The sequence below is a fragment of the Schistocerca americana genome, chromosome 7, assembly GCF_021461395.2.
Source record: "Schistocerca americana isolate TAMUIC-IGC-003095 chromosome 7, iqSchAmer2.1, whole genome shotgun sequence".
Taxonomy (NCBI): Eukaryota; Metazoa; Arthropoda; class Insecta; order Orthoptera; family Acrididae; genus Schistocerca; species Schistocerca americana.
Window position 1 is genome coordinate 406,774,017 of NC_060125.1, and position 17,077 is coordinate 406,791,093.

General features: G+C 38.0%; 1 protein-coding gene across 3 annotated transcripts in view; it reads right to left on the reverse strand.

Annotated features, from left to right (window-relative positions):
• The window catches only part of LOC124622245 (T-complex protein 11-like protein 1), a 126,843-nt gene that overhangs the window by 32,623 nt on the left and 77,143 nt on the right, over positions 1-17,077 (reverse strand). For all 3 annotated transcript variants that reach the window (XM_047147902.1, XM_047147900.1, XM_047147901.1), the window contains 2 exons: positions 16,910-17,029; positions 327-450 (listed from right to left, as the gene is read on the reverse strand). In XM_047147902.1, the coding sequence (XP_047003858.1) occupies positions 327-450; positions 16,910-17,029 (244 nt within the window). The remainder of the gene's footprint in view (positions 1-326; positions 451-16,909; positions 17,030-17,077) is intronic.

Below are 17,077 nucleotides of genomic sequence, written 5' to 3' on the forward strand. Positions count from 1 at the left end.
CACTTGGCGGGAGCAACAATGACGGCAGCCATGTTTACGAGGCTGTACTGCAACGCAGACTAATGCCTTGAGGTCGGCAATGGTGGAGTGTGTAGTGTGAGAGTTGTGCTGTAACCTACAGCACATGTCCACTTTCTGCCGCTTGCTTAGCTTTTATACTATCGGAGTTTGAAAAAAAAAAAAAAAAAAAAAAAAAAAAAAAAAAAAAAAAAAAAAAAAGAAGAGCCCTCGTGTATTTTGTTTCACAAGTTCTACACTAAGCTACGAAACAAGTTTACTGATCTTATCAAGATGCAAAATATAGAAAAGAAATAAAGAATATATACCTGGTTGTATTTTAAGGAATTCTGCAAATTTTGTCTTTTCATACTCCACACTACTGGCTATGATGTCTGGGCGAAACATTTTAATTGTGAAGTTGGCCATGTCTAATCTCATCAGTTCCAAGGTCTACAAAAGGTAAAGCAAAAACTGTAAGTTTTTATAAAATCATAGTTGCAATTTTTGTATGTTTAAGAAAGATAATTACCAATTACATTAAACAATGGAAACTACAGGTTGAAACATCAACGATATTATGGAAAGGATAGACTGTTACTGTAAAGACGACATGCTGAGTTGCAGACTGGCACAATGAAAAAACTGTTACGCATTTAATAGCTTTTGCCCAAAGCCTTTTTCATCAAAAACGACACACACACACACACACACACACACACACACACACACACACTCACACTCTCAAGCAACAACACCTCACCTCACGCACACATGACCGCTTCCACCGGCAGCTCCGACCGAAATTGGGCGGGGCTTCTGGTTGAAGCGGTCGTGTGTGTGTGTGTGTGTGTGTGTGTGTGTGTGTGTGTGTGTGTGTGTGTGTGTGTTTTCCTTGCTGAAGCTGGCTTTGGCCAAAAGCTATTTAATGTGTAACAGTCTTTTTGTTGTGTCCATTTGCAACTCAACAGGTCATCTTTAAGGGGAATAGCAATCCATCCTTTAACATTTATATTCATTTTATTTAATGTGATGACTGAAATCACTGCATACTAATGCTGTACAAAAGTTACCATTTAAAGCTGGCTGTGTGTTTTAAATCAACAGACGAAATGATAAGGTCATTTATAACAATTACAAAGCATTGCATGATTGCGAAAATGAGCTTCCATTGGTATTGCAGCTTCCAAATTTTTTTCCATGAAACTTAATCCTGCTTGCCACTGCTCTCACTGCTGATTATTCTCCTGTTTCATCCATTGTCTGTTTCTCTCTCATATACATTTAGATACTATGAACAGCTGTAACCAGAGTAGACTTAACAATACAACGAAAATTCAAATAGTAATTTGTCTTGCAATGCGTGATAAGAGTGGATGTTGCTGTAGGATCGTCAAAGAGGGAGTGTTATGTGTAGACCGTGGGATGGAATTTCACTGAGGTGATTATAGTGGGAATTGAATGGGGAACTCAATAAGGTTCTCCCATGGAATTGTAGGCTCTGCAAAAAAAGACAAGAGAATCGGCGAACAGGAGGCAAAGATTTGTGCCCTTCGGGCTGAATTAGGTGGGAGCTGGGTAAAGGTAACAAGCAATGGGCGAAAGGGGAACAGCTCATCAACTTCTTATACATTTGAGCTATCAATAACGAATAAATTTGGCTAGTTACCTGAAGTAGGAGAGGAAAAGCCTCATACAGCTGTAGGTTACAAGGGGATGCAGCAGGTTTCTAGCAAAGAAACTTAGTGTAGGTCGACACCAAAAGAGAGTAGGAAGAAAAGAGTCTTGCTGCTAGGAAGTAGCCATGGAAGGAAATTTGTGGTAAGGTTCTATGGGACCAAACTGTTGAGGTCATCGGTCCCTAGGCTTACACACTAATTAAACTAACTTAAACTAATTTATGCTATGGACAACACATACACCCATGTCCGAGGGAGGACTCGAACACCAGGGGAGCCGCACAAACCGTGACAAGGTGCCTCAGACCGCACGGCTACCCCGCGTGGCGCCATAGGACTGGTGTACGCCACACGATGCAGGAAAAGTTAGGAGCAGGGTACCAGGTCACAAGTAATGTGAAGTCAAGTGCTACCCTCAGCCTAGTGACAGAGGGCATACGAAAATTGTACCAAGGTTTTGTCAAAGAGGATCAGGTCATTATAGTAGGTGAAGCAGGAAATAGCCTGGCAAAGAACAGTAATTACAGCATTAGGGATGACCTGGATAAAATAGGAGTAGCAACTACACACAAAAATGTGAGTTTTGTGGAGGTCCTGCAGTGCCATGTCCAGCCCTGGGTTAATACTGCTATGAGCCATGTTAACTCTGAGTTGAGCAGGTTACTGCTGACTGAAATGCTTTCTTATATGAGTGCAGTACCTGTTGTTACAATTGGGAGATGGGATTATACTAGACATGGCCTGCACCTGAACAGGAGAGGGAAAGATAGGTTGGCAGAACTTCTTGCAGGAAATGTACAGAGGTCCACCATCACACAATGCAAGATCCCTGCAGTTACTGGTGTCAGAGGGGCACCTTTTTTAGGTTAGAATGAAGTTTCAAGCACCCTGTTGTGAAAGAAGTCACTATAACAGAAGAGCCTCACAAGAATGCAGAGAGAAGTAAGGTTAGCTTATTCCACCACAATATTAGACGAATGAGTAACAAGGTAGAAGAGCTTCTTTGCCTGCTGGGCTGTTCCATGAGAACATGGACACAAACCTTCAAAATTAAAAATATTCTTATTACAAATCTGATTATCAGTTCTGTTAGCTAAAACACAATTTTTTTAAATTTGAAGCTTCATTTTCATGTTAAGAAGTGCTGGAACTGAACAAATGACTTTATAACTTGTCTTAAATTTAAGCTTCTAGACCCTTTAAGAAATTAGTTCCCAAAAGTACTATAATGATGCATTGTAAAGTAATTTATTAACAGAATATATCTGAAAAACTTTACAAGTATTGTAAGCCAGCCCATTTCGATAGCTTATATTGATTTTATTTTAGTAGTAAAGTCCCTAGCTTGATTTATTTTTTATTGTTTCTCCTGTCATTCCATTACCGAAAAAAGCCAGAAATTTCTTTTTTGGTGTCAATGCAAGTTTATAGAATCCTGAAAATAAACATGCAAATACAAATTTCTCACAGCAGAGAAAAAAAAGTTCATTATAAACAATATTTTACAGTGGTAACGGAATGACACACTTGCGGTAATGGAATGACATAAATGGAGTAACGGAATGACAATAATTTTATAACTGAATTTGACTGACATTCCTCAAGATGATGTAGGTCAAATACATTTATATGTTGGCTATACTGCAATACTGTATGTTGGCTATATTGTTAATAAAAACTGGAGGGAAAATGAGGAAGTCTCACAAACCAAGAATGTACTTTTCAGGGAGAAGAAACTTACATTCAGTGAGTCTGAAGAGTAACTGCTGAAAGGTGAGTTAATACGCTTCTTTAGTAAAGATTACAATGAAATGACTAAATGGCTGTATACTACACGTAGAATGGAGTTAATTATTTTGATAAACAGTATTTATTCTTCCATAACCTAAGCTTTCTCTGGGAAGCAAAATACCAAATTATAAGGACGCCTCAATATTGCCTATAGAAAAAGAAGTTGCTGACTTCCTATGTACTGCAACAGAATGTTGATTACACTGGGCAACAAAAAAATAATTTTTGAATGTTTCGAGCACTTCATGAGGCAATTCCTACTAATTTTGGGTTGAGAAAAACAAAGATGACAATGAAAAATTTGTACTAGCTCTAGTTTCTATGATATACACAAGGTGGAAGTATTACATATTAATGGATTGAAAGAAAAGGATACATTTCAATTACATACATGCTAACAACAATGAAAGTGCATTTGATTTTTTAACTGGTAATTACATGCTAAGAGTTCTAAATTGCTGGAAAAATACTTTGCAGATGGTCGTGTCTGAAGAGAATCATGTGGTGGCCTATTGACTTCGTTGTCTTTTAACTTGCCTCTTGAAATGGAGTTCTGCAGAATCCTTACACAAAGACTAACAGTAATCTGCAAGCATTACTTCATTCCAACGGCCCTGATATCTTTGTTCCATAACAGAAATGTTCTGATGGAATCTCTCACCATGTTCATCCCTAACAGCTCCACAACTAGGAGGGAAAAAGTCTAGGTGGGAGTGGAGAAAATGGATCTTAAGGAACATGTTGCATCCAAGGTTACAGTATTTTTGCAGGAGCACTGTCACCAAATACTTGTATTGTCATCTCTTGTTGCCTAAAAATCCACGAACAACACCCTTGAAGGCTTCCCAAGCTTGCTTCCTTTCCTTTCCCCTCCAAAACTTGGTCAAATGCAGGGTCCTTTACAAGTTCTCTTATTTGTGGTCCGACAAAAATGCCTTCCTTATCTTTTGCATCACTTAATTTCGAAAATTTCTCTCTTATGTACTTAAAGGCCCATCCATCTCGGTTCATAGCTCTGACAAAGTTTTTCATCAAACCCAGCTTGATATGCAGGGGTGGAAGTAGAACGTCTTTTGGGTCCACAAGAGGCTTGGCAATGACATTTTTCTCGCTAGGGTGAATATAATGCAATTTCCTATCTCTACTGTCCCACATACATAAGAAGCAGCAATGCTTTGTGTAACCCAGTTGCATTCCTAAGAATATGGCAATGATTTTTGGATCACCACAGATTTTCCATTTGTGTTCATGATATTTAATTGAGTCCAAGAGAGCTGTCATATTTGCATATGTCTCCTTCATGTGAGCAGCATGACCAATAGGAATAGATGAAAGAAGGTTCCCATTATGAAGTAACACAGCTTTCAAACTAAGCTTGGAGGAGTCTATGAATAGCCTCCATTCAGTTGGATCATGGATGTGAGAAGAAGTGCGTAAGCATAGCTGGTTTCTTGGATCTATCCACCGCCTATGACACCGTATAGCAAGAAGACCTTCTCTTAAAATTACAGGTGATTGTGAATGTGTAGCTGTGTGTGTGTGATCTAAGGCTGTACAGAACTGTAAGAGTTGAAGGTCTTTTGGATCTTGTTCTGACAGTTAAAACTGTAGTGACTTGAGGTAAAATATCCACAAAGGTATGTGGCAGAAAGTGAGAAAAGCCTAAGAGATATAATTACGCCTGAGGCAACAACTTATATAAGAAGAGGTGAATGCTCAGCATCAACAGACACATGGACATGTAGCACAAGAGGAAACCATTATCTAATGTGTACCGTTTCTTATTTTGTTGATGAATTCTCAGATCCTGTTTTGTTTACAACCTTTCCAGATGAACCAAATACATGCAATAACATTTGAAGGGGATTATTGAGATTATTTGTGTCTCTTGGTATCCAACAAGACTGCTTTGAAAGATATGACTTTTACAAGTGATCAAAGTGCGAACAGTCACTGCACTGCATGATTATTCACGTTTAAACTGTTCCTGCCACATGCTAAATACCACGCTACAGAATGCTTTTAGTGCAGAGTATGTATGTGTCATTTGTCCAAAAGTTCATGCTCTTTTGGCTGCAGTTAAGGAACTTGCCACTTAAGCAAAAAAACTGAGCTCTTGGCATATCAGTAGAAAAATCCAACAATACCTTTTGCCATTTCCGATTTAATTAGCACTGAAATTAGACAATAATGCAATTGCACTTGCAAATTTAAGCAGCCCACCAAAGACGATGTTGTCAAGCAGGATCTTCATTTCGTTCGATTTCCTAAAACTGAACAAGAGAGCAGTACAAAAATTTGACATGGGATGACAGTAAGGATCAAACCCGAGACAAAGGCAGAGTGGTCTCATACACTATCTTTTATGCTATGAGAACAATAACACTAATTGTATCTGGCAGGTCACTTGAATCTGTGGCCACAGCAGCCTGATTGGCTAACTTAAGTGCTAATTAACTTGGGAATGGCGCAACATATTTTTTTTTTTTTCTTGACAATTATTTCTCAGCACAACCTGCTCTGCTACACCTTTACATGCCTTTCAGACTGTTTCTGACCACCCTGCATATGTCTTTAAGCGGTTCATTCATTCTACAGAAACCAGTTATGGTACAGGATTCAAGATAAGGTTCCTGAATTACCCTAATTTCATCCCAGTCACTATATTAATGTCACAATTCTCTTCCTCCAGAACAGTGAAGACGTGATGTCAGGACGCAATATAATGTTCTAGAGTGCAAAAAATGTGGGCCGAAAAAGTTCAAATAATTTGTTTCAAATTGTAATACTGTAGAAAACATGCAAATAAGAGAGACAATATATACCATTTCAATTCATATCTTCCAGTTGCAAAAGCACTTTAGGTGTGCAGAAATTCAATAAATCATATTTTTATGAAGGTAACTGCCTATACGTATTATTTAACTTGGTACAATGTAAATGTTACACCTATAACTGACTGCTATTCAAAATGATAAAGTATTAGGAGAAAAAAAGGATTTATATTGGTCAAAGTTTTCTGCTTGCACAATGGCTGTCAAGTTTAGCACAATTCCATGAAAATCCTAAGCCAAACCTCGCACACATATTTATTGTGTATTACACCTGACAAACTATTGCTAAAAGGTCTAAAATTGCATAAGAAAAAATACAATACATTAGTAGTAGCCCTAGTTCATTTCAAAAGTTTTTGTAGAATTACAAAAGTATAGTATTACTCTCTAATTCAAGAACCTGGTTCAGCCTACACCATCCATATTACTTCTACTTCTGGAAGTTATGAAGATAGTGTCGTTTCTATTATTTCTTATCTGACTGGGCGTGGTATAAGGGGCGATCAAAAAAAAAACCCATTTGAGGGCACTGCTGCAGCATATGTACAATTAGCGCAACTCTGATGCAGGTATACAAGGACCAACATGTAGGCCAAGGATTAGTGTGCATTTGTGTCTTTCCAGTGTGCACGTGGTAAATGTGGAGTCATGAACTATGGCAATGTTATTAGAACATGAGTCCAAATAGGACCAACATACTGTTATTCTTTTCTTGGCTGCCAAGAGACAAACTCCATTAGACATTCATAAGGTAATGAAGAATTTGTATGGGGCAGTATAACGGTCAAAAACCACAGTTGTGGAATGGTGTCCAACAAGGAGTCCTGCTGCTTCATAATAGCACACTTCCTCATATCACAAATGTCGTAACACACAAGTTATGCCAACTCAAGTGGGAGACATTCGAGCAGCCATCCTATAGTCCTGTTCTCCTCTCATGTGATTATCACGCATTCACTCCCTTAAAAAAAGACCTTGAATGGTCAATGATTCGTGTTGGATGAGAATGTGCAGCAGGCAGTTACAGACCTGTTCAAGCAGCAGGACACAGTGTTTTACCATTATCTTAAGCCTGGTGCATTGGTGGGACGATTGCTCAATGCTCACAGTGATTTTGCCTGATTGGCACACTGATTCTGGACTGAATAGCCTTTGGATGGAAACTTTTTTGTTGCTGCTTATAATCTGCCCGAAAAGTTAGTTGTTACAGGATGATGACATGGCAGTTGAAACGTATAGAAAAAAGATTTGATTTGCCGAATCACAACTAATTTGGAGAAACCATTACAATGGGTGGTTAGCATTCTCCATTATAATGAGCTGCCATTCCATCATCTGTTCCATCACCTAAACAGTTAATCAACATCAACTGATCTGTAAACTTTGAAGAGCAACCAATGGTGATAAACTAAGTGACTGCGAAAAAGTCTGGTGCTTGTCATCAAGAGTACTGATAGGCAGATCCCCAAATAGACAGAAATATACTAAGTAGGGATCTACAATATCAGCTCAACATTTGCATGACAATTAAATTGGGAAGATGCTGAGAAGACTTGTCTGTATGTGATCCTGGTCACCTGTCACTCTCCCAGTTGTTGATAATAGCAAACAGAACTCTCAGACTGTACTTGAGGAAAGAAAGTCCCACAGCCCCACCTTCAAGATACAGTTTTTATTTATTGTGAAGTCATACAAGCCACTGTGGTTTTGTATTAACACTTTCAAGGGCCGAGTCTCACAGGAATGACATTTTAAAACAAATAAATACTTTACAAATCTCCCAAAATTTGTGTGTCAATCAATACAATCTTCACGATACCTGCCAGAAGATTTACTTGGTATTATTGACCCTGTCATTGAACACATTAATTGTTTTGCCCATCCACAATATTTGGTGCTGACCATGACACAAGATAAAACAAATCACATTAGAGACCATGGTCTTTGATGAATCAATCAAATTAGAGAGCTCAGTCTTTGGTGGATTTTAAAGGCAAGACAATTAGATCGAGACAGGCAAACTATCAGAACATTCATGCTACCCTCCACTGTAGAGAGAATTCTGTGGTGACAAAATTAAATCACATATTCAGTGTGCCTCATACCCTAATTATGATATTGTTGAGTATGGCTTCATATACAATGTTAAGGAGAGGTGGGCTAGAGAGAGGTGCAGCAACTGTCATCATAGGAAAGCTGGACACAAGCAGAAATGATTAGCGAATAAGTTAACACAGTAAACAGAAGATTTACTTAACTTGTATTTTGCCGAGTGTACAAAGACTCTGTACAAACAATGCAGCAAGAAATAAGTTGGAGCTCTCACTGTCGACAAAGACGAGTCTCAATGTACACACACACACACACACACACACACACACACACACACACACACACACACACAAAAAAAAAAAAAAGGCGGCATCTGCGTAACATCCCGTAAAAAAGACGCTTCAAATGTGAATAGGTTGTCCGGCTACTGCAGGCCATCCTATATTGTGGCAGTAAAGGGTGCTCACAGTATGGAGCTGCTGGAGGCATGGCTAAACAGGCGCACACCATTGGGTCTGCCAGATCTCCAGTGACCACTATAGGTGTCAGATGGAAACTTGCAATTCCACTGCCAGTTGTCTGACACCTTTGGGGTGGTATTGAGATGTGATATCACAGATATGATAATCAAGAAATTCAAAGTTCAGATACAGGCAGTTGAACGATATTCGAAGTTCATGGCAGAAGCACCACGAAAAGTTTGCAGAAGTGTGTCTACAGGTGGCTTCATTAGAATGACACTGATGTCAAGACTGGTCATGCATAACTCTAACATGAAATCAGATTTCTGAGTACTTTCAGCTGGAAATAACTATAAAAATGGAGATGTTCTACATTTTTTCCCTAGATTTTTCTCTTACAAAAAAACCACACACTAAGTTCTCTTTCAGCAATTAAAATAAAGACAAGTATTGCTTAGCAACACTATTGAGTTTCCAAAAATGAACTGTTTTGAAATATTCTAACTTACATAAGTAAAATAAATGAGGAGAAAACATGTAGGCTGTTAATAGTTTTATCTTTTAACTGTGATCTGTCTTTATTAACTTAAATTTTTCCATATGTCCAGTATGCTGGATGTTGAGGGATAACACCTCTCCTATAATTATGATGCAAAACGACAGCCAGAGTTGCGAATAAAATAGATGATCATTCTGTAGATGACCGGTAAGAACCAACCAAGGCTTGCAAAGTTAAATGTATGTCCTAAATAACAATTAAATGATATATGTATGAGCAACATTTAATGTTATTTTGAATGTTCATTTACCTTTGCAAGCCTTGACTGATTCGAAACTGAGTATTAATCTGAAACCGGTCAACTACTGAATAAACATATACTTTATTCACAACTCTGGCTTTAATTTAGCGTCTAATTTTCTCCATGCACCTTGAAGGCAATGCTTGACCTATAGAAGTTGATAAATTCAAATAATATTTTAACTGCATTTTCTGTGGTTCTAATATACAGCAATTTGAGCTATTACATTTGGATAGTGGCAAGTTAAAAAATATAAAAAAAAATTTGTAAATATGTGAATTTATTCTAATTTATGCAAACTTTAGAGGGCATGCACAATCTGAAAATATGAACCGATCTGATTTCTTTTTTTCCCCATTTCCCTAGCTCTTATCTTTTCCACAGTACTAAAAATTGAAAAAAAAAAAGAACTTAAAATTTTTTGGCCCACCCCACTGTGCAATAGTGGATATGTTGGTATTAGAAAACTGGTAAAAAGTAGGATTACAGGAACTGGATGTTGGTGTGTTTCAGTGTAGTGAAAACATGGTGGCAATAGAATACTCTATTGTGTCTGCTTCCCTGGTTGATGGCTACAGTTTGGTACCAGCTCCAGAAGGCTGGCCTACGAATTGGTTGACAAGTGGAGGCTCCATGACGAACATTGACTCTAATGGTTAATGTTCACCAAGGACAGTACCATTTGAACTTGCAAAATGTTATATTTTCTGATGAATTGGTATTTTCTGCAGTTAATCATGGCCCAACATGTATATTTAAGTCACAAGGTGTCTATTTCTAACCCAGATGCATCCACAAGTCTTCTGCAGTGATTATGTGGCGCTGTGAAGTTTGATTTCTTTTTGTGGATAAGGAAGGCCTTACCGGATAAGTGTGTCAGCTTGATGTTGCCCTGTAAATTCATATTATATGTAACATCATGATGATATGAATATGGCAACTATGTCCTGAAGCAGTAATCTCTTTCTAGCAAGGTAATCTCCAATACACCTGTCAGCAATAGTTTGCAGAATAGACTGAGATTACTCTTTTATGCTGTCCTCCTCCTGCATCAGATTTCAACCCCTGGAAAATGTATGGACATAAACAAACATTCATTGAGAGTAAACTGGTCTGACTCTTCCCCAAGAAGACCTTCAGAGTGTCACCTAAGCTGCGTGTGACAAAGTATCTTAGCTGCCTGTGAGGAAGTACCAGGAAATGAAGTATTTATATTTCTTACAGAATGCAAATGTCATTGGAGTTGAAGGCCTTGGAAGAGGATAATAAGTGGTGGTGATTCCCATGATCTGCCATTTTCAGAACATAAACCGCTTAATAAAAATTGCTAACTACATTAACTTTGTAAAATCTGCAAAAACACACCAAGAAAGATTAGAACCATACATACAAGTAGCAACTTGCAGTTATGTTTGAATCTTCGAAACTCACTTGGCAATTTGCACATCATGTTGGATTCAACAGAACTGAAGCATTTTTTAGCATGTATCATTCATGACTTCATTGTGAAAGGTGATTCTGAGTTTTGGACTCAAAATTAAAATGATGAGTATTTGATTTTAATGTGTTTCTTCTCCATTCCAAATTTACAAAACCCACAATGATGTAATATCTTCAAAGTCAAAGATCACCTTTTCTTATTTTCATTTCTCCAATTACTGCAGTTTTGCTTTTGAACATTTTCAATGGTGAAATTCCCCTTCAATCACAGTTATTTAGTATTTTCTAAGCTTTTGACTTTTACTGGAAAACATGATTCTTCTGTTTCTCAACATTGCTGAATTTCTGATCGTTGCTCACTTGCTGTCACTGTGAATCTTATAAATGTTTCTGACACATCACTGAATCATGGTACTTCAATGTCACTTTTAAATAATCTGCCAACTCACTTTAGAAAGGAAACTGTTATTCCAATCATTAGTTTTATAACAAAACTCTTCAATTGTTTCTAAGTTGTACAATTGCTCAGCCTTGATCACTGCCCCATAATGCTATCCTATATACAGGGTAAATCATGTAAAACTTGCATCACAGATATTGCAGAAATGGAAAGTGCTATTCATGTGTGATTTTCACAGAATGTATTGGTAGTCAGGGACTCATATTGTTAACCAGAAGACAGGTTGTAATAATACTTAGAAAGTGTATTTTTTCTGTAAACATACACTTTTCTAAATGGAGCAATGCCTATTGATATCAACAAATCAAAAGTATGGTAAATTAGAATTTCAGTGGTGTTTGATGCAGGATTCTAGTGAGAGTCACTAGCGAGATATTGTATTTTGAAAAGTTTCCACACAGACACTTGTTTGTGCCATTCAACCTCTGTAGTTGTTAGGTGTGATGTTGTTATGTTTGCTTACAGTGTGCTGTGCTTGAGTGTTACTTGAGTGCACTGTGACTTGCCAGACAGTGTGTGACAGTCCAAGCAGTAGTTCATGAGGGGATGATGCTCATGGTATATGGAGAGCGTAGGAAGAATGCAGTTTGTTCTTATATGATGAATGTAGCAAGATATCCCAACAGACGTCAACCATCTCAGCAATTATTTATCAGCCTCTTCAATCATTTACATGGAAGTGATACTGTGACACCTAGACAACACAACAGAATGAAATGGATGCAACAGAAGAGGTGGAAATTAATGTTACTGCTGCTGTTGCAGTTGATCTGTACATTAGCTACAGCACAGTCATACAAGGAAGTGGCACAAGTCAGGCAACTGTACACACTCACCATCGACATAGATTCCACGTCCCTATCACGTCTCTCCATCAAGAGCTGTACAGAAACAATTATGAGAATCATGGTAACTTCTGTATATGGGAATTAAGGCAGGATACTCCAGATGTATCTTGTTTAGTGATGAAGCCACATTTACCAATAATGTCCAGGAAAATTGTTGAAACATGCATTACTGGTCTGCTGACAATCTCCACTGGCTTCGTCAGGTGGAACATCAGCATCCATGGAATGTAAAAGCGTGGTGTGTGATAGTGAACCATTAGCCAATATGCCTGTTTTTGATAAACATATGCATATATCACACCCTCCTAACAGACCATCTTCCATGGATGCCAGAAGATGTTCTTCTGCAGACTAGGAGAAACCTGTGGTACCAACGCGATTATTGCCCAGCCCATAACGCACAAAGTATTACACCATGTCTTCACAAATTGCTTCCAAATTGTTGGATTGCACACAAAGGACTTGAACCTCAGTTGGCCTGTTCACCACTTTTTTCTGACTTTTTTCTGTGGGAAAAGCTGAAAGACACAGTCTACAAGGACATACCAACTACACACAATGACATACTACTGCAGCCCACTCAGACATCTCCTCTGAAATGCTAGCACGTGGGCAGCAGTCGTTCCATACCAGACTGGAAGCATCTATTGCCACTGCTGGTAGTCATTTTCAACACAACCTGTGACGGCAAACTGTCTTCTTACTGATCAGAATGCACATAAATAGTGTATGTGCTTGTGTTGTTCTTTAGTGTGTGCTACCACAGATATTGTACAAGTGGCGGTGCGTCAACTTTTAAAAATACAACATCTTGTAAATGACTCACACTGGAACCCTGCAACAAACATCACCAACATTCTAATTTACCCCATTTTTAGTTTTGTAATGTCAGTAGGCATTGTTCCATTTAAAAAAGTATACATCTGCACAGAAATACACTTTCTAAGTATTATCATCCTCTATTGACTGGCTAACAGTAAGAAGCCCTAACTACCAATCTATTCTATGAAAACTGCATATCAATAGCACTTTCCATTTCTATAATATTTGTGGTGCAAGTTTTAGGTGATTCACCATGTACATTCAAACATAATTGTTCTACATTTCTATTTTTTATTTCACATACTTACTGGGTGGTGTGCAGCGGATGGAGTTCGACATCAGAAATTGCTACGTCACAACAGGTGCTGGTTGGAGCTACCAATGGTGTACGGAGTGGCAAGGAGTACCTCAGAGTACTACATCCCTATGCATTTCAATGAACATGCAAGATAACAGGCTTCTTGAAGAATAAATGAAAGGAAGCTTGTAACAGTTAAGTTAGTACAAGTTTAGCTACTGTTCAAAACAGATATTTGTTCTTATACACATAAAGTTCAACGATATTGAGAAACAGAACAAACTTCATGTATGAATATCATCAATGTAGGAAGACGGACTGCTGCTTGCCATAAAGAAAACATTTCGAGTTGCAGAGAGACACAATTTAACGTCTTCTAACTTCCATGGAAAATGGTCTGTTGGGAGGCTGTGACACTTGTGTGTTTTTAGTGTTCTGTTTATGAAAAACAGTCCTATGAGCTGATGGTAAAGTACTTCGACTTTGATGGATATCACATGGTTGTTGGTTGCGTAAATTCAGAAAGGAGAAGAAACATATTGAAAAACAATATCCATTATTTTGACTCAAGGACCGAGAAATGCATTTCACATGACAACCATGGTGAATAAAAGTTTATTACTATATTTAAATACAAACAACTGGTCTGAGCAATAGCTAAGCTCATAACAAAGTTTCACAAAACTCTGCTTCATTTATTTTTCAATAATACTGCTATCTTGCATGTCCATTGAAGTACATCGGGACATAGTACTCTGAGGTACTCCTTGCCGCTCCATACAGCATTGGTAGCTCCACCCAGCACCTGTTGTGATGTAGCGATTTCTAATGTCGAGCTCCATCCATCATACGTCACACAATGAGGAAGCGACACAAAAAGTAAAAAATATGAAAACAGTTATTTCAAACAGATACAGGGGATCATCTACATATTAAAAAGAGTTTGTCCCATTTAATTATCATTAAAATTATAATAAAATTAGTATACACAAGCTTGCTCATTCACAGATGAGGGTACAGGAAATTTTGCATCTCTAATATTTATCAGAAAATGCCCAAATTTAATTCAGTAGAATTTCTGTACTCTCACAATCTCATGGAGGTCAATGCCTTCCCCAGGTCTGCAATGCAAGAAATTATATAGTGTATGTTTCTTTGTGTTTTTAGAGTGTGGCCGTAAGCTGAGTGCCGAGAAGGCACATCTCTTTCAGTCACGCTCATTATATCAAATGTTTTGCACATCAATGAGGAGTACATACTAGTATGTGTTTTGGTCCCATGTAAATTGGTGTGAATCTAAAAATTTCAGATCCTATCACTTTTATTCTGCTATGCGGTTGTGCTCAAATCTCCTGTAGGAAACTATTTCAGTAACTAAAGCACTTCAGTCATTACCTCAAAACACAGCTGTTGCCTTACGAAATTGTCGTTAACAAATTTGAAAACAAGAGAAGGTGAAAACTTGTATACATTTCTCATAAAATTCACAAATGAACTTTCCTCTAGCTCCTGTAGGAGCAAAAACTGCATCCATTGAAATACTTGATCACTTTCACAGAGACTTAAAAACAAAGCTGGGTTTGTGTTTTTGTGCGTGTGAATAAATTAAACTACACAATATAATAATGGAAAATGCTGACTGTAAGGTCCAAAGCGGCGTGAAAAGTTATAACCAGTTATCATACGAAAGACGCAATCAACAGCACACAGGCAAATAAAATATTGTCATTAGTATATGTGAGTTATTGAATTTGCATTCATTAACACAGCAAGGTATAATAAGTGGGCAATGGTAATAATATTTTTTTTTAGAAAATGTCTGCTGTTAGTTCCATTGTACAATCAGAAGTTGTCTGCTTTTTGGTATCCTCATCTGAAAGCAACAGAGAAATAGAATCATTCAAGCTCCAACATATGCTGATTTTGGTATGGCCACCAACAACTATTTTGGCAGAACAAGGCAATCTGTGGATACCTCACACTGTTAGAGGCCACTGCGGTTTCAGACTTCAATGGGCAGAGCCTCTGGCCTGTTACGAAAAAAGTATATGCCAGCAATGGTCTGTTTAATGTCTATCAAATCTTTAGTCATTTTTTGTATACAGTCTTACTAGATGGGCCTGCCTGCATTTCTTGTTTTACAAGTGGGCTGCTGTTCTAACATTCACAACAAACATGGTTTCACTTCTGATGTTACATTGGTACCCAAACTTTTTGGGACATTTACTTAATTTCGAATCCTTGTTGAGTGGGAATAATGATTGATTAAAATGCAGCTGCTCTCTTGAGGTACTTACATAACAAACTAGTGAAGCATCTGTGGGATACTAAACCATTCACATCAATTTTAAAATCTCTATTAAGCTCAAGGTATAAAGGGCATTCAAATGAACCCCGGTCACTAGTGCAAAGTAATGGTAACGTTTTTATTAACTCAAAAATGTAGTTATACACAGTACACATACTCAAAAACAGTCGCCAAAACTGTTGGCACATTTATCCCATTGTGACACTAGCTAGTCAATTTCATCCTTGAAGAAGCTAGTACACTGCTGTCGGATCCAGGCCTGGACCAAATCAAACACTTCGTTGTCCATTGTGAATCAATGTCAACGAATAGCTAGTTTTAGAGATCCAAACACATGAAAGTCACACAATGAAAAGTTGGGACTGTATGGAGGATGTTCCAGTGCTTCCCACCAAAACTGGTGCAATGTCATCTTCACCGCATTGGCCGAAGCATTTGCTTCTGCAACCAAGTCCGGTGTGATGACACGATGAGCCTTTCCAGGACGAGCATCGTTTTCTAGTGACTCGCTCTGCTCAAAGAATTGTTTGCGCCATTCCACAACACTTGAACAACTCAGACTGTACTCAACATACACAGCCTTTATCCGTCGATACATTTCACGGCCTCTAACTCCCTCCACCACCAAAAATTGAATCATTCCTCGTTGTTCCTGCTTACTCGCCTGCACATTCGATAGTGGACGATTACTTGTGTGACCACCTTCTCTTCGGCGTCAAACCACACTGTTGCTATGCAACATCAAATGGTGCACACGTATCAGTCTCTCTACCAACAGATGGCACCACCATACCTGCAGTTATGTGGTGCCACCTTACGTGTAAGACAAAGGTAGATGCACTGACCAGGTTTCATTTGAATGATATCATAAACATAAATGCAAGTCACTTGTGTACATGGTCAGCATGCAACCACTCATTTATTGATAAAATGTATATTTTTGTACTCAGCTTACACATTATTGGTCACGCAAAAGTTTTGTGATCGAAAAACTAACCAGCATCTTCTCTATTGCTTTCAATATCTGCTCCTTACATCTCAGCTTCAAAAAAAGCATAGACCTATTTTCTATTCAGTTACTGACTGGGTATAAAGAAAGTGATGAAGGAAGATACATACCTCCAGTATCCCTTTAAAGACAGCAACTACATCTTTTGTCTCAGAAAGTTCTTTTATTTTTTCATCTCTTATAGGGGCACACAGTTTCCCCATGATTGCAATAACACATTGGGCATAGTCCTGTAAGAAAGAAAAAGTGTGTTAAAAAAACTTGAAATTTTAATTTGC